Source organism: Amphiura filiformis, chromosome 8 (genome assembly GCF_039555335.1).
Source record: "Amphiura filiformis chromosome 8, Afil_fr2py, whole genome shotgun sequence".
Lineage (NCBI taxonomy): Eukaryota > Metazoa > Echinodermata > Ophiuroidea > Amphilepidida > Amphiuridae > Amphiura > Amphiura filiformis.
Genome location: NC_092635.1, coordinates 7,991,051 through 8,009,725, shown reverse-complemented (window position 1 = coordinate 8,009,725; position 18,675 = coordinate 7,991,051). Strand labels below are relative to the sequence as shown.

The 18,675-nt window shown below is 38.5% G+C and overlaps 4 protein-coding genes across 4 annotated transcripts in view; 1 reads left to right on the top strand and 3 right to left on the bottom strand.

The window, feature by feature from the left end:
* LOC140158581 (translocon-associated protein subunit beta-like) overlaps positions 1 to 18,675 on the bottom strand; it is a 468,516-nt gene that overhangs the window by 227,112 nt on the left and 222,729 nt on the right. The gene's annotated exons all lie outside the window — the stretch shown is intronic.
* LOC140158456 (uncharacterized) lies at positions 5,985 to 6,719 on the bottom strand. Its single transcript, XM_072181550.1, has one exon. The coding sequence runs from the start codon at positions 6,717 to 6,719 to the stop codon at positions 5,985 to 5,987; it is 735 nt and encodes a 244-aa protein (XP_072037651.1).
* LOC140158455 (uncharacterized) lies at positions 8,856 to 9,383 on the bottom strand. The gene has a single exon (XM_072181549.1). The coding sequence runs from the start codon at positions 9,381 to 9,383 to the stop codon at positions 8,856 to 8,858; it is 528 nt and encodes a 175-aa protein (XP_072037650.1).
* LOC140158454 (uncharacterized) lies at positions 15,154 to 15,519 on the top strand. Its single transcript, XM_072181547.1, has one exon. It carries the CDS (start codon positions 15,154 to 15,156, stop codon positions 15,517 to 15,519), a length of 366 nt encoding a protein of 121 aa, XP_072037648.1.

The window sequence follows — 18,675 nt, the reverse complement described above, 5'->3', positions numbered from 1 at the left end:
AATTACCAGTACGACAAGACTACTTAACATGATTGTTGAAATATATAGATCATAACAACTAAACGCATCCCAAAAAGAAAGTATCCAGTTTGATTTTGGTCCATAAGTCAAAGATAGGGTCTTAAATCAAGACCTACCAAAAGTATGTTACAGATAAACTTATTCCGCATAGTTTGATACCTCATTTTTGTCCGAATTGATGCAGAATTGATGACACAGTGACCTTTTAAATGCAGTCGCCTAAATTTTAAAAGTTGCAGTAATTTCTATTCAGAGCATGCGCCGCAGATGTCTGGCAGTCATTGATGCAGCAGGTGAACATACCAGATATTGACTGTGGAGAGTGAAGGGTAAAACATTAAGGAAGGAGTAAAAGAGTTTCTGTATTAAATTAAACAGATGAAGTGGAGTCAAACAGTCTTAGTCCGTCTCTGTTATTGTGTACGTGAATCTTGAGAAGCAGGAAAACCACATCAATAGGGATTACTGCAACTTTTAAAATTGAGGTGATTGCATTTAAAAGGTCATTGTGTCATCAATTCTGCATCAATTTGGACAAATGAGGTATCAAACTATGCGGAATAACTTAATCTGTAACATACTTTTGGTAAGTTTTGATTTAAGACCACATCTTTGACTTATGGACCAAAATCAAACTGGATACTTTCTTTTTGGGATGCGTTTAGAAGTTGTTATTAAGTTGACATATAAATATTGATATTGTATGTGCATTAGTCAAATCCAATAATAAACTATAAATTGTGAATTGTTCATAAGGAATGGATTTCTTTGTTGACATTACGACAAGACTACTTAACATGATTGTTGAAATATATAGATTATAGCAACTAGAAGTTGTTATTAAGTTGACATATAAATATTGATATTGTATGTGCATTAGTCAAATCAAATAATAAACTATAAATTGTGAATTGTTCATAAGGAATGGATTTCTTTGTTGACATATTTCTTTTTATACAAATCCAATAAAAATGAAGATGTTAGACTCACTTTTTAGTGACGTTTCACCACTACACTAGTGGTTTCTTCAGACTGGCAACTCATCACATCTCACGGTTGTTTGATGGGATCATTTATTAGTTTTTCAAACAAAACATCATGTACATTGTACAACCATGTACAACCATGTACAACCATGTACAACCATGTACAACCATGTACAACCAAATTTTAGGCTTAAACAGCTAAAAGTGATATCATGCTAATGTATAAAGATGCTTTTGAGTCGTCCTCAACTTTAATTTCCCCTCTTTTACAAAATTATTCACTTTTATACTATTTTTTAAAGCTTTTCGGATATAAAATGTATCTATTAATGACAAAATTGGTGGCGCTATTTAGTTAAAATGTATCTATTAATGACAAAATTGGTGGCGCTATTTAGTTACTGGAAATGACTCTTTCAAGCTTTTAATACAAATAATTACTTTTATTGTTTGATAAAATATGTGTATAAAATTTCCTTGTTGCTTGTTTCACCTGTTCAAGCTGTTTTAATGGCAGTATTAATCCTTGCAAATAAAGAAATATGATTTAGGATAAATAGCGCCATCTATAGTTTGCATTTAGTTAATAATGAAGCAAATTATATATACATCAAACCGCCGTGATCTGACTGCTTCCTTTTATAGGCAACAGGAACCGCTATAGAGGGCGTGATGAGTTGGTCAAAGATGTTGTTGAGTGAGTAGGCCCCTCGCACTGCGTCATCATCCCTATATCTTCGTGTCAAAAATTGCCGTGATAGTACGGCGAATCCTCCCGTTTTTCAAAAGCTACGCATGGCGATGTTGTTCGAGATAGGCCGAGCGCATGATTTGCGCATGATCAGTACCACATATGGTGTCACTATTATAGAAATTTCGATTTGTTTTCAGGTAAAACGCAGGTTTTGTTTCCAGTACACTAACTCGAAAAGCAATACACTAATTAGCGGGGCCTTGCTGTTTGCTGTGAATATCTTTAATTGCATTTTATAAGTAAAGATTTTGAAATCCAAAGTAAAAATTGTGATATTTTCAACTGTTTGAGAAATGAATTATACAAAGGAACCCGTGTAAAACCCAGATGCTGTATCTATAATACAATGTACATTTATCGACTTTCTTTATCTGCGTCAATAATAGAATATCGATTCAATCGAATTGAATACATGTCTTCATTTTGAGTTTGACTACACCTCTGAGCGACAAAGCGATCGATTCTAGCCACTTAGATACGGTAGGCCTCCTTTTCTTGCGTTCGGTGAAATACCAATCGCCCGTCGCTCACCAACGGAGTATTAAGTTTATATTTATAACACTGGCTGTTGACACTGTGCCTCGTCCTTGTTTAGAGTGTCTTTTCCTTTTCGGCATATCCAGATGGCTTCTTTCAGCCACCTGGTGGTCTTGTCAGCTTCTCTATCGATGACTTTTGAGTCCTCCCAATTGATGGAATGATTTGTCGAGGCAACATGATCGGGGATAGCTGACTTGTGAATGTCTGTGATTTTATAGATCGCCTCTGCTTTTTGTTGCGGGAGAGGTTTGTCCTTCGGGTGAACAAGCATACTGCGGATGGTACGGTGGGGTTTCATAGCAGTAGAAAAACCATGTTTTTGAAAACTCTTGAAACTCGCTCAGATATTCCCTCTATATAGGGAACTACCACCAAGCCTTTAGACTTTTCACTGTCATCTTTATTCTTTGAGGTAGTGAAACGTCACTTAAATGTGAGTTTAACATCTTCATTTTTATTGGATTTGTATAAAAAGAAATATGTCAACAGTGAAATCTAACAATCCAAATGAACTTGAACTTCCAAATGAACTTCCTTAATATGAAAACCCGCAAGATACTGTCATTGGCCTTAATTTTATGTCATTTTGATTACGCTTGTTCTTCGTGGTATTCATCAATTTCTCAACATTACAAAAATAAACTTCAAGTCATGCAAAATAAGACTGTCAGGTATATTTTGGGATTGAGGCCCCGTTCCCACATTGGTCAAAATGAGTTGAATAAGGTTGGGATGCTTTCAGTCAACGATAGGGTTATTCAGCTTAAACTAAATCATGCTTTTAAGATTTTTCATAATCTTGCCCCTGAATATTTAAAATTGTATTTTACTCGTATATCTGCAGTTCACAGGCACAGTACCAGGGGTAGCGCTAGCCCATATAACTTTGCTGTTCCTCTTTGTAAAGGTCAAGTTACACATTCTACAACACCACTATTCATCATTGGAATGCGTTGCCAAAGGGAATAAAGCAAGTTAATAAAATCCATACTTTCAAAATATTAGTCAACAAACACCTTGCTGGTCAAGCTAATTAATTTGAGCTGGTCTCACTTCATGTGCAATATTTTGTGTTAGTGTTTAATATTTTTGTCTTCATTGTTTTTTGCATTCCCCCTCCACTCACTTTTTTACGGACCCCAATGAAAATAAGCTTTTCTTTTGAAAAGTTTTTTGGGCTATCCGTGGTGCTCTGCTGTTTTATAATGCTTTTATAATGTTTTATCATCTTAATGTGTTGTTTTTAAAATGTATACATCTTTTATTGTTGTTTATTCTCTATTTATATGCAAACATTGTAATTTCTGAGTACCGAATCAAATCAAATCAAATCAAATCTTCCGCAAGGAAGATGAAACGTCTAAACGTGGTCTTGTACAACAAAATCTGATATCAAATGTATAATTATCTATCTGCCTAAATGTTACCCTAATCAACAAATGTCACAAAATGTATTTTTTATACTTAGAAAGTTCTTTCTTGTTTACTCATCAATGAAAATGCTCCAGTCCAGAGTTCATTGTTTACTCACCAATGTATTACATCATTTTTGAGTGAAATTCCATAGCCGTGGAGTGGCTGCTTCCTGGCTTGATCTGCAATCGACGTTTTTTAAGGACGTGTACAGATGGGTTACGGTTCGCTATCTCTAAGGACCGCTATCTCTAATGCCGCTATCCCTAAGGTTCGTTATCACTAATTACGAAAAAGGTCCACTATACCTAAGGTTCGATATCAGTAATTTTGAAAAAGGTTCGGTATTCCTAAGGTTCGATATCACTAATTTTAAATAAGGTTTGCTATCTCTAATTTTAAATAAGGTCCGCTATCACTAATTTATTGAAGGTTCGCTATCTCTAAGGTTCGCTATCACTAATTTAAAATAAGGTCCGTTATCTCTAATTTTAACAATCCCGGTATCCCTAAGGTTCGCTATCTCTAATTTTAAATAAGGTCCGCTATCTCTAAGGTTCGCTATCTCTAAGGTTCGCTATCACTAATTTTAAATAAGGTTCGCTATCTCTAATTTCAAACAAGGTTCGCTATCTCTAATTTATAATAAGGTTCGCTATCTCTAATTGTAAATAAGGTTCGCTATCTCTAATTGTAAATAAGGTTCGCTATCTCTAATTTTAAATAAGGTTCGCTATCTCTAATTTTAAATAAGGTTCGCTATCTCTAAATTTAAATAAGGTTCACTATTACTAATTTCAAATAAGGTTCGTTGTCTCTAATTTCAAATAGGGTTCGCTATCTCTAATTTTAAATAAAGCCCGCTATCTGTAATTGAAAATAAAATTCGCTATCTCTATTTTAAAATTAGAAAGAGCGAACCTTATTGAAAATTAGAGATATATAGTGGGCCTTATTTAAAATTAGAGATAGCGGGCCTTATTTAAAATTAGAGATAGCGGACCTTATTTAAAATTAGAGATAGCGGACCTTATTTGAAATTAGAGATAGCGGACCTTATTTGAAATTAGAGATATCGGACCTTATTTAAAATTAGAGATAGCGGACCTTTTTTAAAATTAGAGATAGCGGACCTCATTTAAAATTAGAGATAGTGGACCTTATTTAAGATTAGTGATAACGAACCTTAGGTATAGCGCACCCTAATCAAAATTAGTGATAGCGAACCTTAGAGATAGCGAACCTTAATTAATTAGGGATAGCGAACCCTAAACAAAATTAGTGATAGCGAACCTTAGGTATAGCGGACCTTTATTGCAATTAGTGATAACGAACCTTAGAGATAGCGAACCTTCAATAAATTAGTGATAGCGGACCTTATTTAAAATTAGTGATAGCGAACCTTATTTTAAATTAGTGATAGCGAACCTTATTTAAAATTAGTGATATCGAACCTTAGAACTAGCGAACCTTATTCTAAATTGGTGATATCGAACCTTAGAAGTAGCGGACCTTTTTTAGGTATAGCGAACCCTTTTCTCTATTAGAGATAGCGGGATTCTGATCTCCATAGACTTTACACGTTAGTGATAGCGAACCTTAGAGATAGTGTACCTTAGAGATAGCGGTCCTTAGAGATAGCGAGATGTCACCGTACAGATGAAGGTTATTGTTTGCTGTATCAAGCCCAGGTAGACATATTATAAATCCTGTTCCATCACTCTAACATTCTGCTGCACTACCCCCGACTTGGGACGGGCGGTGGTGGGTTGAGCGCTTTGTTCCCGGGAACCCTCCCTCTCCAGTGCAGCAACTGTTGACATCAGGGAATCACATTACAGTAGTGGCTAATCCCTTCTTTCAGGCCAGTAACTGTTGGTATAAGGTGTTGAAACCAACGTGCCAAGCCAGCACCCCTTACTATACCAAGCAAACCCTTTCTCATGGATCTGCATGGCAGGACTTGCACTGCTGGAACATCTTGATGTGTGCAAGTTCCATTAGAGGTTAGGCTGGTCACAGGATCCTGGTCCTATGTAGGGAAGTAAAGCTTGGTCATTTATTCAACTTCGGGTAAGTCGAGTGGTGGCATTTACGGACGATTCACGAATTCCCAATTTCCAAAGTATCTGTTGTTGCGTGCAAGCCATGAGAGTGTATGTTGCTCTTAATGCTGTTCTCGCCACAGTATCCAGTGCCTTTTTGGTTTCTTTGTTTGTGAGGCCAAAGAACTTGAAGCAGGTTCGAAGTGTGTTGTTTGTGAATCCTCTTCATCCCACGTCTACTGGGAAGTATTTCAGTTCCCATCCTGCTGCTTGTCCTTCCTGGATTAGATCTTCATACTTCATTTTCATTCTGTGGTTGGCCTGTGCTAAGTTCTCCTCAGCAAATACTGTGAGTTCAATTATGATGCCTTGCTTGTCTGATGGTGAGTAGACAGTTATATCTGGCTTTTTCGATGTTGTCACTATCTCTGGAGGGAACATACCTGGGCGATTGTCTTCATCCCACACTACTTGCCAGTCCTCACAGCTTTGGATGATGTTGTCTTTCTGGGTTCTGTGCCATGCTACATTTCTGTACTTTGTTCCAGTCTCAGTTCTGAATGAAATGCCGGTGACTCTCTGTTGATCTCCGTCGCCTACTGTCCCACATCTAGCTTTCAAAACAGCAGGAACTAGTTGGTGGACTATCTCTCGGAGTACCATGTCATGTCTCCAGTTGTAACGGCCTGTTCTAAGAGAGTACTGGCAGCATTTAAATATGTGCAGCATTGTGCAGCAGTTGTAGCCACAGAGAGTACACTGACCTAGTGGGTGTTTGTTCCAGGTCTTCAAGTCTTGGATTGAGTTGAGGTAAAATTTCAGCATCTCAGGTGACAGGTGACCAGGAGTAGAGGAGACTATTCCATCTTGTGTCCATGTGCATGGCTGTTTCCTATCCGAGGAAGCGACCTTGTTTTGCCATTCCATATAAGGATACAAGTAGGTGCTCTTCTGAGACATCTTTGGTTATGGATGATAGCGTGCTCCTATATATGCTCTTGCTCAGTGGCGTAGCCAGGATTTTGGAACCGAGGGGGCACAACATGTAAATGTACCGACGGAAATATTTTTTGTCGACGGATGTTGTGATTTGTTGACCCAAATTTTTTTTGCATGGTTTGAAAAAGTGAAGAGCAAAAAAAAAAAAAAAAAAAGAAAAAAAAAAGGATAATAGGCACAATTTTTCATCATTTTTTTACAATTTTTTCTTCACCAACGCCTTCCATCTACCGACGGCCTTACATGAACCCACGGCCATGACGGAGCGGGCCATGACGAGCAGGGGGCACCGGCCCCCCTCCCACTGGCTACGCCACTGCTCTTGCTTAGACATCTGCTCTTGGCGTTTCTGACCCTTGATAAAGCCCAGGCCCTGGCGACCATGTTGCCCTCTGCATAGCTCGTTGATAAAAAGATGTCTTTCTCTTTCATGCAGCTCTTTCACACCATTCCACTGTTTCTTTCCTCTCTGTCTCTGCTCTATGTGACCATAGATGAACTGTGTCTCCTCATCCACAGAGTATTTCATGATGTGGTACTTCACCAACTGCATACATTTGAAATGCGTTGTTAAAGCTTTCAGTTGGAGGCCCTTGTTATCTCTCTTTTTGTAGAGCATAGATGTGTTGGCGCATTTCGGCAGGCCTGCCCATCTCTTGAGGTAGCGTGTAGCCAGCGGCGTAGCTGGGATTTTTTCCAGGGGGGAGGGGGGCAAGCCTGTATGGGGGGGGCCAAATCTACCAAATTTCCCTGCACTGGGGGGGGGGAGGGGGGCGGGGGCCCAAATAGACAATTTTTGCCAGGCTTGTTGATAATAATCGTAAAATATTGCATATCGTATGGCTTCCCCATCTCTCTGCCCCTCCTCTCCCTCTCTCCCCTCTCTCTCCTTTTTTTTCCTCTTTCTCCCTCCTTTTTCCTCTTTTTTCCTTGCACTAGGGGGCGGGGGCCCAAATAGGCAATTTTTGCCAGTGGGGAAAATTGCCCCCCCTGCCCCCCCTGCTCCCCCGGCAGCTACGCCACTGCGTGTAGCCACAGCTTGAAGATTTTGGGCGAATGGCACTGGGAAGCAGTAGATGATGAATTCCCAAGATATCCTGCTCACAATGTGTTTTTCATATATCCACATCTTAGCAATGCTGTTGACATGGTCATTGTTTACTCTCTCCAGGAGAGTCTTCAGTTTGGACTCAACACCATATCGGACTTCATTGTCGTTCAGATCCTTGAATATCTCTTGACCGACAAATCGCATAGATGGTGGATAAACGGGATGTCCTTCCCACTGATGTGAAGTTGTGGGTCATATGGTGCATAGGTTGTTGATGTCCTTTCATTTGTCCTGACAATGTTTGACTTCTTCATGGCCAGACTTCTGCATTTAGTCGGTTTAGCTTCCATCGTTCTGGTCCACTTCAGGAAGGTTTCTGAGGTTGGTCTTCAGTAAGTCCAATAGGAGGTTGAATACCATCAGGAAGAGGACCACGGAGAGTGGACATCCTTGGAATAAGCCAATTTGGTACATAAACCAATCTGAGGTCCATTTCTGGGTTTTCACTCTTACAAACAGCTCGTCATAGTAGTTAAAGATTAGCTCACGAGTGGTAGATGGGACGTTATACCATTCCAGTGCAAATTGGATCAGGTTATGAGCAACCGACCCATATGCATTAGCCAGGTCCAGCCATGCTACAACAATCTCACGAGCATTCTGTTTAGCATCAAGGAGGGTCTCCATCAGGGCTTGAGTGTGTTCAACGCAACCTGCTATACCTGGTAGAAATCCCTTCTGGATGCCTTGGTCTATAGCCATTTTTCTCATATTGGACAACAGGCGATTTGCAAGCACTTGGAAGAACATATTCCCGCTGACATTTGTCAAAGTTATACCTCGGTACCTCGTTGAAACTTCCTCCATAGCACATCCACACGGGAGTATCACTGGAGGTTGACTTGAGTGCTGGCTGGGTCTGTCTAGTCAAAAATTAAGTTGGGGCTTCTGGCTGGTCAAACTTTTACTGTCGTCGTCGTCGTCGGGTACAGGCACAACAGTGAACCTGTTCCAAATTGCAATTGCCTCTGCAAAAAATGACTGCTTCATGATGTCAGTGTAAGGAGTCTCATGTAAAACAAGTTTTTTTCATGCCCCCTTCTGCTCCTGCTTGGTTTTGGCTTGAAGTATTTTGACCCATCTATAGCTAACCGGTTCATGGTGATCTTCTGAAGGGTTCTTGTTCTGGTCTTGATTCTTCCCTGTTCAATTGTTTCCCAACTGAGCTGCTGTAACTTCTCTTTAACACTCGATGTTCGATGAAAATCACCCATCACAAACCTTGCTGCCCTTCTCTGTACTTTCTCCAGGAGATCCTTATTCTTTACAGTGCCTTGATTCCAAGCAGCAGAAGCGTATTGAAGATGGGGTTTCACCATTGAGTTGTAGAGCTGCTCTTTGATCTTTTTGGTACAGTTGTGGAAATTCCTCATCAGGAAGTTGAGAACTCTAGTAGCCTTTCCGACTGCGTAGTGAGTCTGGACATCCCACTTCAAGTTGTTTTGGATATGAATGCCTAAATATTGTGTGGAGGTGACTTCTTCCTTGTTGAATACATTTGAGTAGTCCGCCATATTTACGGGATGATACGTCACATGCAAGGCCTCTATACAAGACATATACTAGTCCTACATACAACAAAACCACTGCAACAACTTTGAAGTCTTCAATATTAGATGGAAAAATGCTTAACTTAAAAATCCAACTTCTGTTTACTTCAAAAGAGCAATAAAGATGGCATACGACTTTCTTATAGATGCATGGAAGTAAAAGTGATGTGTGTAAAAAGGATAATTCACACCTTCTGAAGATAACATAAAATGTAAAATCGAACAGCACATTACCAGTGTTTTTATTATAAATATGTCAGTCTGTCTGTCTTTCTTCTAGAAATAGACGATAATACTTACGCAACCTGTTTAATATTTTTAAGCAAATGGACGATTATAGCGCAGCATCGTCTACTCTGATTTTTAGAAATGGCGGAACTATTTTCCCCCGGGTATTTTTTAAAGAAGTTGCAAAAGTCTTACGTAATACAGCCTGTTTCGTCATTGTCAGCCTTGTACTCTCAAAATCTGGACTAAATTTTCATTATTTTTATGAGCAATCTCTAGCTAATCTTCATCGTCTGTTGTATTTCACTTCATCCTTTGATTTCGGGTATTTTATCCTTTAGTTTCAAATTTATCAATCGCTTGACTTATTCGTCCATGGATTATTTTATTTGCACAAAACCTCGGCTAAACCCCAGACTGAACCATTCTTTTGCTTGCTTTCAATCTTGATTGAATCCAGGATTGAATCAGTACTCCCAGACTAACCGTAGTCTTATTTTTATTATTACGATAGAAATGGACTGGAACAGTCGAGCAGACTTGCCTAATCATGTTGTCTGAGCCTAAAATCCTTTCAAAATACAAAGCAAGCTGCAATTAAATGCAATCAAATTTATTTATTTTCCATCAAAAATGAACAACAAAATACTCAAGCATTTTATTTTAATGTGTCTGAATTTGCAATAGGATTGCATTGTGCTTGTAATATTTTAATGTTTTCTTTGTTTGTTTGTTTTTGCCCTGTCGTATGGCACTTGATGTCACTTGTAGATTCCGTTTCATGATATTTATCCAAATACTGTAAGACAGTATGGGTGGTTTGTTTTTGCTTTTTCGAACCTGATTTTTTTGGAATATTTGCAATTTACACTTAATTGGAATTGGCCAGATTTGTTATGTTTGTATGATAACAAGAGCAATATTTTGAAAATGTTGTAATTATGACATCAAATCTCCCAAAGAACTCCACAAATTCAGTGACCCAGATGAGATAGTAAGTTAATATAGAGTTAAGTTAAGATAATTATTCAAAATTGCTGTTTTCCAACACATGTGCAAGCATTTTGACAGTTTCCAATTAGGTGTAAGTTGGGACAAGTGTAAACATTACGCAAAATAGTCAGGTTTGAAAACACTTAAGGGATCTGGAATGAGCGTTTTGAGTGTTTCGACAGTATTATTTGTGGGACATGAGAGCACATCAGACATATCGAATTGCATTCTGAATGCGAAGAATGTCTTTCTGATATGAAATAATTTAATTTTTTTTTTTTGAAATTCACGATATAATATAAATTTGATGACAAATTATTAAAATTTGATATTTTTCATATTTTTTTATATATAACAGTCCTCGAAGTAAATTTTATAAATCTAATGACATATTCTTAAAGTGTATGTAGCTGGGAGGAAAAGCCGACGATCAATTGAAAATTTTGACCTTTCATATTGAAGATATGGATTTTTTCCCAAAAAGACCTAATGTTTTTTGGTGTGTTGGGAAAAAAATCCAAATCTTCAATACGAAAGGTCAAAATGTTCAATTGATCGTTGGCTTTTCATCCCACCTACATACAATTTAAGTACATATTATCAGATTTATAAAGTTTGCTTCGAGTACTGTTAAATATCAAAAATATCAATTTTTAATCATTGCCATAAAATGTGTATTACATTGCGAATTTCAAAAAATCAAAATTATTTGATATCAGAAGGACATTCTTCGTATTCAGAATGCAATTCGTTATTTAAATCCGACACATGCTTGATGGGTTCACCATCGAGGGGGACACGTAGGCCTATCCCCCAATTTTTCCAAAGGGGTTTCCCCCTAAAATTTTGCGTGCTTCGCTCGCACTGGCCAATCAAACTCAAAAAGGAACAAAAATAGTTTATAAAGTACCTTTTGAAAGTGAATGTTTGAAAGTGAATGTTTCGCATTCCGTACCCATTAAAATCTTCAAAGTATAACTTTTCATTAATTCCCTTTCGGTTAACCCGCCAAAGTCTGGTCCTAAGTCCAGAGACCCCAGTACACACTATGCTATGAAAATGGGCTTCGATGGTGATAATGTTGATGTTTTACCAACGACTATTCCTCATAGCTATACACTATATACTACTAGTAGTCCTGCCTGCTGCCTTACATCACCCCGGGTGGACCGTTGCAACGGTGTGGCACTTGGTAGTGTAACAAGCTGATTTTGTTTGTTTGTTAGTTAGACTGCAACAAGGTGATTTTTCCAATTTTGTCATCTTTCAAGAGAGAAGTACACCAGGAGTGCTCATCTTAAGAAGGGTGAAATTAGACTCCGAAGATGACCGCGCTGGTGATCTACCAATGAACTACCCCTCAAAAGAACCTGAGATGGATATCTCTGACAGTCAGGAAAGGACTGGCTGACTGGTGGGGAATAGTACCACAAGACTGCTGGAAAGACAGCTGACTGCTGGGAAAGACCGCTGGCGCCGGGGAAACAGCCGGGTTGATCTTCGAACAGGTTGGCAACCTATAGATCTACAGATTTACTTGCTTATAAAAGTCCTACAAAGATAAATACCCCTGGGTCCATGCGAGAGCTGGGGCGGAAGATTGGGCCAAACGGACGGACTCAACGGCAACAACCACCGGAACAGAATAGACGGAGGAGTAGTTCTGTAACAATGCAAGACATTAGTACTACCTGTTCAATATGTGGAAAAACAGGCTTCAAGAACGTTAAGCTCCATCAAGCGAAACCAAGATGCGGAACAAGCTCATCGTAGCCATGCCCTCGCACCGAAGGTAGACGTAAGTCGAGCAAGCCGACATGCCCACCACAAGAGGCAAGGAGCCAGGATAAACCCCACAGTGCTTCTACGTCGACGGGTAAGAGCTTCGACCATAAACGAAAGACCAAAGAAGAAGCCCACCAAGCATGCAGAAACATAGCTGTTAAGGAATACATTAATCTACCGAAACCATCTGACAACATCTGGAAAGCCTTTGATGAAACACTATACGAAGAATTACCCACAGAAATAGGGGGTAGTCCTGCAACTAACCTACTTAGAGAACCATGTCTACAAACGACTTGTAGACTATTTTGGTGTTAAACCAGTCACATCTAAAATATCTGGCAAAAAACAGCATGCTTCAAGACAACAAAGAAAACTCAGACGCCTGAAAAAGGAAGCTAAGCACCAATACAAAATAGCCCTCAAAGACGGGGACAAGACAAAAGCTGCAAATCTCAAGAAGGACTTTCTCAAGCTGTTCAAGTTACACAACAAGGTCAGAAAGCTGCAGCTAAAACTTCAAGAGAAGAAATCAACAAGCAAAGCACAACAACAATTCCGACAAAACCCTTACCAATATACAAAACGATTACTTAATGACAAGCAACACAGATCTCCATCCTTCAGTAAAATAGCTGATGAGAAAATACTTCAAAGATGTCAACAACGACAAAACAACCGTATTCCCTACCTAGTATGGAAGAAATGTCCAAGAATAACTGGACTGCTTCATGAAGTTGTCTGTGACATCTGGAGAAGCACATCAATACCCACTACATGGAGAATATGTGAAACCATCCTTTTCGCCAAGGAAGAGAATACCAATGATCCATCATGCTTCAGACCTATCACTCTGAAGAATTCCAGTGGCAACCTTGGAATGGGTATTCTTGCTCAAAGGACAATCGAGTACCTGACAGAGAACAAATATATTGACAATGCTGTTCAGAAAGGTTTTATGGAGAAGATATCAGGATGTGTAGAACACACAGAGGCACTCACTGAAATGATCCAAGATGCCAAAAGGAACGGCAAGACAATTGTTACAACCTGTCTAGATTTGCAAAATGCATATGGCACTGTACCACACAATCTTATACAGTTTGCCTTGGAATGGTACCATGTACCAGAACACATTAGAAAGATCATCTTCAATTATTAAGATGAGCTTTTCATCAGAGTGAAAACTGAAGATTGGACCACAGACTGGATTAAATGTTGTAGTGGTGTCGTCCAAGGATGCTCATTATCGTGCATCTTATTCCTAGCAATCTTCAATCTGTGTCTGGATCTTCTCGACCAATCCAGCCATCTTGGATACCGCATGAGTAGCTCAGACATTACATCTTCAGCCAAGGAATATGCAGATGATCTGACCCTTGTAGCAAGAAGCCCAGAAAGTTGCCAGCAACTTATTTTAATACATTGCCAACAACTTCCTCAACTGGACAAGAACTATGAAGGCCAAACCATCCAAATACAGATCTTATGCGATGAAGAAAGTAATTCCAAACGCAGAACAGAAGTTGAATGGCCACAAGACCCAATACGTAGCTTCCCAGCAAACACAAAACGTTTTCGACATTATTCGCAAAAGGTAATAAAAGGTTGTCAGAAAACGTTTAAATGTCGGGTTATATAAAGGGTATATTAAGAGTATAAAACGGTTTCATAACCTTAAAAAACATTTTTTGATAATCTACTGCTCAGCAAACAAAAATGTTTTACAGAAAATGTTTAAATGTCGGGTTATATAAAGGTTATAAAAACGTTTTAATAACATTCCAAAAACATTCTTGAAAACTTGATACAAAACATTCTAAACAGAAAGATATTTTGGGGTTGAAAAAATATTTTGCGAAAAATGTTTGCCCAAAATATTTGCAATAACGTTTTAAAAACGTTTTCATGACCTTTATATAACCCGACATTTAAATGTTAGTAAAATGTTTTGAAAAAAACATTTTAAGAACATTTCTGTGTTTGCTGGGTTCAAATATTTTAACATAATGACAATATATTTGGCAAAAATGTTTGCAAAAATAGTTTACAATAACATTTTTTGAAAACATTTAAAAATATTGTTGCAGTTTGTTTTCATACAAAACGTTTTAAAACATTATCATGACCTTTATATAACCCGACATTTTAATGTTATTACATCAGCTATAAATAGACGGACAGATGATCACCTATATTCACAACCAGCCCATGCGATTCCTAGGAAAGCTCATCTATGAAGATTTAAAGGATGATGGCATCAGACAAATGATTAATTAGAAACTGTCAGCCATGCTGAAAACTACTGATAAAAGTCAACTGAATGGAATCATGAAAATGTGGATATACAATCATATGATTATCCCCAAAATGACATGGGAGTTCACTATATACAATCTCCCAAAAACCTACATCCTGTACGATTGGTGGAGCAGGTGCACCACCAATAGTGCATTGTACAGAAGTAAAGGAAAACATGGCCTACAGCTGAAAAAACTCACCACTGCTGTCAAATGCATGCAGGTCATCAAATACCATCTGAACAAATACTTCAGAGATGGAAAGACCCAAACACTATTATAGAGATTGTTTGGAAAATAAGAAAACCAAGAAGAGGTGGAATGGAGTTAAAGAGCTCGAACAGAGAGAGCGCCACCTCATCTTAAATGAGATGAGCTGAGGTCAAACTGACCGGGCAGTCAAGAAAACCCAAAAGCTTATTAAGGACATGAGTCAGAAAAAGCACAGAAAATGCCTCACTAATCTGGTGAAAGAAGTGAATGATGAAGATATGCTGGTCTACCTATACCGATGTGCTAAACAAGGACAATGGTTGAAATGGGACTCCGCCATGCAGACTGACACCTCATGGAAGAAGCTCCTATATGTATGTACACCAGAGATCCTGTCTTTCCATATCAATGCCATCCATGACCAACTTCCTTCACCTGCTAATCTGAAACTGTGGGGGAAAACCAATCTTGGATTGTGCCAACTCTGCAACTACCGTAACTGTACTCTGCTCCACATCCTGAATTGTTGCAGCTACTACTTGAGAATGGAAGGTACAACTGGCGCCATGACCAAACACTAAGAACAATAGCATCAGGCCTGGCACCATATATTGATGAGGCTAACAAAAGCAAAACAACAGAGTATATTCCATACTTGCTTTCCGTACAGCCGATGGCACAACATACAGGAACCCAGCTCTGCGCACTCCAAAGACAGAAGTAAAAAAAACATCCTGAAGAAGGCTAGAGACTGGACCTTCCTGATGGATGAGGAGCACAAGCCAATAGTGTTCCCTCCAGAAATAGCAGAAACTGCCAAGCGGCCTGATATTACGATATATTCAGCCATCACCAAACATGTAATCATCATAGAATTGACAGTACCATCGGAGGAGAACCTAGCCAATGCGTACGCCAGGAAAAAGTGTAAATACGAAGACCTGGTAGCCGAATGTGAAAACAGAGGATGGACTGTAAGTGGGAAGTAGAGGCTTCTATAACACATCACTAACCAAGTGTTTAGCTGCCTTAGGAGTCCCAAAGGGGAAAAGAAAACCAATCCTAGGCACTGCCTCCAAAACAGTTCTGAGAGCCAGCTACATCATCTGGCTATGCAGGAATACAAAGGCATTCCGACAGATAGAGTTTATACCAACACCATCGATATGCACTGGGGGAATGGGGAAGGTTGAGCTCATAAACCGTTTAACCAGCCAAAGTCTGGTCCTAAGTCCAGAGACCCCAGTGCACACTATACTATGAACATGGGCTTCGATGGTGACAATATTGATGTTTTACCAACGACTATTCCTCAACAACACTTATCATAGCTATACACTAGTCCTGCCTGCTGCCTTACATCACCCCGGGTGGACCGTTGCAATGGGTGGGGCACTTGCTAGTGTAACAAGCTGATTTTGTTTGTTTGTTAGTTAGACTTGCAACAAGGTGATTTTTCCAATTTTGTCATCTTTCAAGAGAGAACTACACCAGGAGTGCTCATCTTAAGAAGGCTGAAATTAGACTCCGAAGATGACCGCGCTGGTGACCAATGAACTACCCCTCTGATCATACTGATGGTTCAAATGAGCTTAAGCACTGTCAAAATATTGTTAATATATTAAGTAGGGATTCGTGGGCAGGCCCGTAGCCAGGATTTTTTGTTGGGGGGGTGCTGATTTTTAAAAAGTGGACTTTTTCTAGGGGGGGGGGGCAATTCTGTGAAAAGTGGAATTGCTTCCCCCAATTTAGACCTTTTTTGACCAAAAAGCTTAAAAACAAAACATTTTGGTTTGCTACGCTCGCAAATTCTTACATTTTTGGAATTTTTGTATACTTTTGCAAATTTGGGGGGATGCATCGATATCGCACCCCCTGGCTTCGGGCATAGGGCCTATTTGAAGGCATGTATTGGTAAACAGCTAAATAGAAAATATTACAGAAGGTTGCAAATCATCAATGAGGTAATTCCAGTTTGGTTTCAATGTTTCGCATTCCTCTAACAGTCTAACCCATTGCAGTCTCCCAAAATGGCAATCAAAACCCGATACAGCTTCAGTATAATTACAAGAGAACGCATGCAGGACTGCTTTGGTATCTATTTTGCAAAATGTTAAGATAAATAAGAAACATCAAATTTACGAGAAATTCCATGGGTAAAGCAGAATATATGCAGTTTGGAGTTTTGCCTTTCTAAAGTTGATTGTGTTATTAACATGGGTTATGAGACACTCTTTGGAAGCTAGAAAATATCCTGAGCATGTTTTAAATGCCGTTTGTTATTTGTTCGTAGCAAATCGGACATAAGGTTTTCATATTAATTTATATTTTCTTTACATCGTCTTGTTTTTTATCAATAATCAATGTAGTTGATGAGCTAAATGACTGAAAAAGGTCATAATTGTGGCCTATATTTTGCTTAAAATCAATGCATAAATGTTCATAGTACTTTTATTACGCAGAATTTTGATATCCACTATTTAATTTGAATATTTGCATAGTAAATAAGCTATGCTGATTATGCTATAATCAATGCTGATTATGCAAATTATGGCGGCTAGGTAATCAATTATGCATGCATTATATGGAAATCAAAACACTTTGACCAAGTCTGAAACTGATACTCTGTGAAATAAAAATGATATGAACATCTATGCAGTTTTTTGGCAAAATATTGGCAAAATTACATTATTAATAAGCACGTTCACAGTTAGCAACCTGGACAACAGATTCTTTTGTTTAGCAAGGCTCACTCAGTCATTTAATGTGGCAATACAAACGATCGAATTTGGTGTTGAAACGAGCTAAATTTTGAGTTACACCTTTTCAATGTAAAATTAATTTTCTCGGCCAAATGAAATGCAATCATTTTTATTTTTTCAGTAAATGTCAGGTCAAATTGTAGTGCTTGATACTTATTTTTTTTCAAATCCTAGTGTTAAACTTAGGCGTGAAATTCAGTCATTTCGTGTAAGAGTTTCGATTTTGATAGGCTTAAACTCTGCCCGCGAGCCTTTTCTTCCTTTTAGCTTTTCAAAGTAATATAGTTCGCTAATGAAGGATTTTTCCCAACTTTCTAACGCACATCACCGTGAGCGATATATCATAGTTTTGTCAGAATTTACGTTTTAATTTCACCATTTTTCACCGGCTGAAATTTTTTCAAAATCAACGCGTGAAATATAAGGCTAATAATACTAGCATTGTGGATCGATATCCCTGGGTTTCATAGGAATACCGGCATGATACAGTGTTGCCAGAACTTCAATATAGCAACGAAATTCCCAGGCCTAATAGCGCTCCTATACTGATCATGTTTATAGCACGATGAGGATATTTCATCATCACGTGAGTGATTCGGACCAATGTGTTGAAATTTGCTTCTCCTCAAAACAACTTTGCCCGAAGGCTTACATGCAATTGGGCAATATTTTAAACAAAACTTTCTTTTACAAAACATTATATTACGCTGTATGTTTTATGATCAAGCAAACTGTTTGGAACACACTTCCAAAGAAATAACCTTCGTAACGCCCCGGCGTAACGCCACAGACTTTCGTTATTTAAACGCCAGAAATAGATTGTCCTTATAAGAACCATCAGAGATTGTGGCTTATAAGAACCGTTCATTATCATTGTTAACTTAAACAGGTTTTGTTTTAAACATCTTTATAAATTGATTGTTTTTATGTTTGTTTGTAAATTTCGTGCTTTACGCGCTTTGAGTTCCTCATCAG